The sequence below is a fragment of the Eurypyga helias genome, unplaced genomic scaffold (assembly GCF_000690775.1).
Source record: "Eurypyga helias isolate BGI_N326 unplaced genomic scaffold, ASM69077v1 scaffold7839, whole genome shotgun sequence".
NCBI classification, from domain to species: domain Eukaryota; kingdom Metazoa; phylum Chordata; class Aves; order Eurypygiformes; family Eurypygidae; genus Eurypyga; species Eurypyga helias.
In genome coordinates this window covers 1-3972 of record NW_010272653.1, presented here as the reverse complement: position 1 = coordinate 3972, position 3972 = coordinate 1, and the positions used below count along the sequence as shown (strand labels likewise).

The window sequence follows — 3972 nt, the reverse complement described above, 5'->3', positions numbered from 1 at the left end:
AAGTACTGAGAAAAAGGGAAATAACAAAGAAGCAAATGAGGAAAACATTTCAAATCAAAAAGATATTTAACAACCTATTAAATAAATAACTTAGAAATAAAAAGAAATGAAGTTAGAACATACAAGCAAATGATACTATTCGTTTTGTTAGAACAGTTTTACACTACTTTGCTTATATTCCTTAATCCTATCCATTTTCCACAAGGCTTCTCCAGAAATGTTGTTATTTGTGCATATGACCCAAGTGATTCCAGTAAATGCTTGCATGTCTAACTGTTCCTTGGATCAATAGGCTTGAATGAGCAATTAAGGTCTTTGATATGAGTTAGTATTCCATAAATAACTTTCCCCATGAAGATCATTCAACAGATTGTCTCACGTCCCTTAAGTTCCATTGCAGAGATAAACAAAATTGTTCACACTGGCAATAACTTCCATCCCATTTGATCCAGCTTGTATCTTGATTATAAGATATGACACTGAACTAAAGAAAGTATTTCATCTGCCAGGAATGAATACAAAACCTTCAAAGGCTTCCCTTGCTCTCCTCTCAAACAAGCAGATGTCTGGACTATTTCTTTGCATTTACTCTTCAAGAGGATTACCAAATATTGTTGACATAAGAGGCTTTGGTTCAACTGCATCAATAAACCAGTTCCTTCATCTATGACATTACTACCATTGGAAGAAAGTGAGCTGAAGTGTTTTTCCTTCTTGTTTTCTGTCCTCTCTTTGTGGCTCCCCTTCCATTCAGGGCTACAAACATTTGCCTTCCATTGTGCTTCCAATTTAAGGATGCATATGTGTTATACCCATTTTCTTCTATTCTTTCCTTCAATTTGCAATCACTGTTAAACTCCTTCTGTTAAAAGAAGAAAACAAATACACAGAATAAACATAACCTTTCAGAGTTGGGAAGCACAAAAAAGTTGTAAATAGTTTCTAAAAAACATTTTGGAGGATTTCAGTGTTCTGTATGTGACATCGTTTTAGGATTCTATGGAGTATTTAAGGAAAAGTTTCACTGTGTCCACAGCATTTAAAGAAACAACAGTTAGATTGCAAAAGTGAGACCAACAAAAGATGTAATCAAATATTCAGTGCATAATTATAGCAGTGAAATGATACAATTCACACACAGCTGAAATTACATTTCTCTGTGTTGGAATATAGCAACCATATTAAATCAAATTCTCAGTCATAAACACAAACTATGAGGTAGCAGTCTTGTAATCATTCATCATATTTCAGTTCTAACAAATACAACCTTTAAATATCTTGAATGAGATTATTGATACCATATGTTAAAAACGTATGCATGGCATAGGCTTACTTCTTATATAAAGTAAGATCCTTTACACCACACGAAAAAAGGCCATGAAAAAAGGTGGTTTTGGATGGGTGCAAATCACTGTTATGCTGCTGTTACAGTGGATGTGACTTCGCTGACCCGAAGGGGGGCTTAGCCTAAAACAGAATCACGTATGATCCTGTATCTCACTAAGTAAATTTTAAAGCAATTTTGTGTATCGTACCAGGAATTGAGTTTTTTCTGTTTTTAAAGGAGAATCAGTTGTCAGTTTGTTAGAGTAAAAAATAAAAGCATGTGGAAGCACGTTGGGGGAGAATATTTTAACATTAAATGCACTTATATGCAGATCTGCTTCTCTATAATGAAGACAAGAATGCTTGTTTCCACAAACAAGTAATTCCTGCACATAAAACCCCCCGTTTTTATCAAATTACTTATATTCCATTTAGAAGGCTTTCAAAAGTGGGACATTTACAACATACTTGAATTAGCAGTTTGGTTTTCCTGCATTTAGGAAATAAGATGTTATTTCACAGCACAGGCAGAAGCAGGTCAGAACCAGAGTAGGCTACACTAACAATATTTGGTATTTTCAATGTATCTACAAACAAGACAGGAAATATGTTTGAATAATAAAATAATTTTCATAGTACAGACAGAATTTCAGAGATGTTTTTATCTTTTATTTTGACCAAAATCCTTAGATATTCAGCTATTAAAGATACAGGAAATACCCACATTAATAAAAAGGGACCTAAGAATATTTTTAAAATACATTTTTAATTTCTATTAGTTTAAATTAGAATTTTTAAACTCAATGTTCAGTACTTTGATACAGTAAGAATTTTTGGGTCTATAATTAATGTTTTATTTAATTGCTGCTATGGCCACAGAACACATGCTTTGTTTTCCTACCAGAATTGCACATATTGAAGCTCAATTTGACTCCCAAATGGTCTTAGACTTTGGGATTAGTGGTTAGTTGAACAATGACTTTTGAGGAAGATCCTATCAAGAGAAGACTCTCTCCAAACTGTCCCTTGATACTGCCTGTATTCACAAAGCCACATATAGAACATTTAATGTTTATTTGCTGTCATATGTCACCGATGGCATCAAGGTATTAAGAGGGCAGGTGGCCATCAATCACAGTTCTAAACCACAGTAACTTCTCCTATAGGCCAGCATACTATTTTGTTAAAGAAACCAAAGAGTGAGTCTTCTTTTGGTCCCTCATTCTAACCAAAGTCAGCCAAATGGAAACATATTTCATAAACACAGAAACAGTCTTACTCGACTTGCTTTCCCAGATGCAGAATTGTACTCGAATCCAAACTTTTATCTCTATTCGTAGATAATACAGAGAGAACAAATGATGTTGTGATGTGATTAAGAAGTCCTATTGGCATGGGTCTGAGTGTTAGCCCAGGACTGCTTCGCTCGTTTCAAACAAATTTCAGCATAACTCTACACCAATGTCTATTGTGCACATGCTTAAGAGTGTTTTTACTATTTTTATTGGTTCTGTTTCTCATATCCATCTGCAAGCTGCCACACTGTAGTAATATGAGTCCAACTGCAAATCTTGGGAGGATGGGAGAAACAACAGAAGCATTCTTGAAATCTCTGAAGTATCATGGAATAAGTTTTGATAAGTCATTATGTTGTGATTTTATGATGTGAACATTGAAAAATTATCTCAGCTGGAATTAAAAAAAAAGGCTTTCCACATTCGTATCCTCCTGTCAACACTATTTCTAATACACTATGAATTACTGAATCTTATGGCAACAGTTTCCACCTATGGTACATGAAAGCTGCTTTGACGTCTTTTGTGCGTATAGAAAGTTGGGATGGACTTTCACCACACCAGCCGCAGCTAACGATTTGGGTAGGAAAACTTATCTCAGGCTTTGGGACGGACATCAAAAAACACTAAATTAAACGCTGTAAACTGAGATGTGTGAATTGAGGATGGTGATTTATGCTAACACCTTCACATATGTACGGAAGCATACCCATGATCCGTGAGTGTAGTTTAACTGACAAAAGGCGACTTTGTCAGCAACTCGGCATACCCTCATACCTCTTAATGGTGGAGGAATGAGAACCACTTACCCTGTAGTTCTGACCAGTGCAATTCCAGAAATTACAATCCACATTTACAAGAGTTTAAGACACTTTGTTCTGTTCTAGTCTTTCCTTAATGTAATTCTTTGACACTACCCAAGACTTTAGAAAGTCAGAAGCAGCCTTTCGAGCCAGGAGTGACTAGCCACAGTGCAGATGAGGGAGAGTGTTTATACAGTTTGTATGAACAAAACCCACTCTGTAGAAAAGCTTCCTGTAAAAAAAGGACCAAATGACTTCGAGACCCTTGAGTCTCAGTTGAGACTGGAATTACTTCATTATTTTCAACAGAGATAGGATGCTCAGCTACAATGCCCAGGGATAAATCCAGCCCCGGCACCTATTCAGCTTCATTGGGGGCCCATTTTAAATGCCTCTATGTGAACACACAGAGCACGGGAAACAAGAGGAGCTAGAGGTGTGCACACGCCTGAGGGGCTGTGACCTCATTGGCATTGTGGAGACCTGGTGGTATGGCTCCTGTGACTGGAGTGTCAGACTTCAAGGATACAGGCTCTTCAGGAAGGACA

General features: G+C 36.5%; 1 protein-coding gene across 1 annotated transcript; it reads right to left on the bottom strand.

The window, feature by feature from the left end:
* Positions 1-679: 679 nt before the first annotated feature.
* On the bottom strand, positions 680-862 carry LOC104515275 (fibroblast growth factor 10-like; the record flags this gene model as incomplete). The annotated part of the gene is made up of 1 exon (XM_010159190.1): positions 680-862. A coding segment is annotated over one exon (183 nt), but the record flags the coding sequence as incomplete, so codon positions are not given.
* Between the last annotated feature and the right edge of the window lie 3110 nt (positions 863-3972).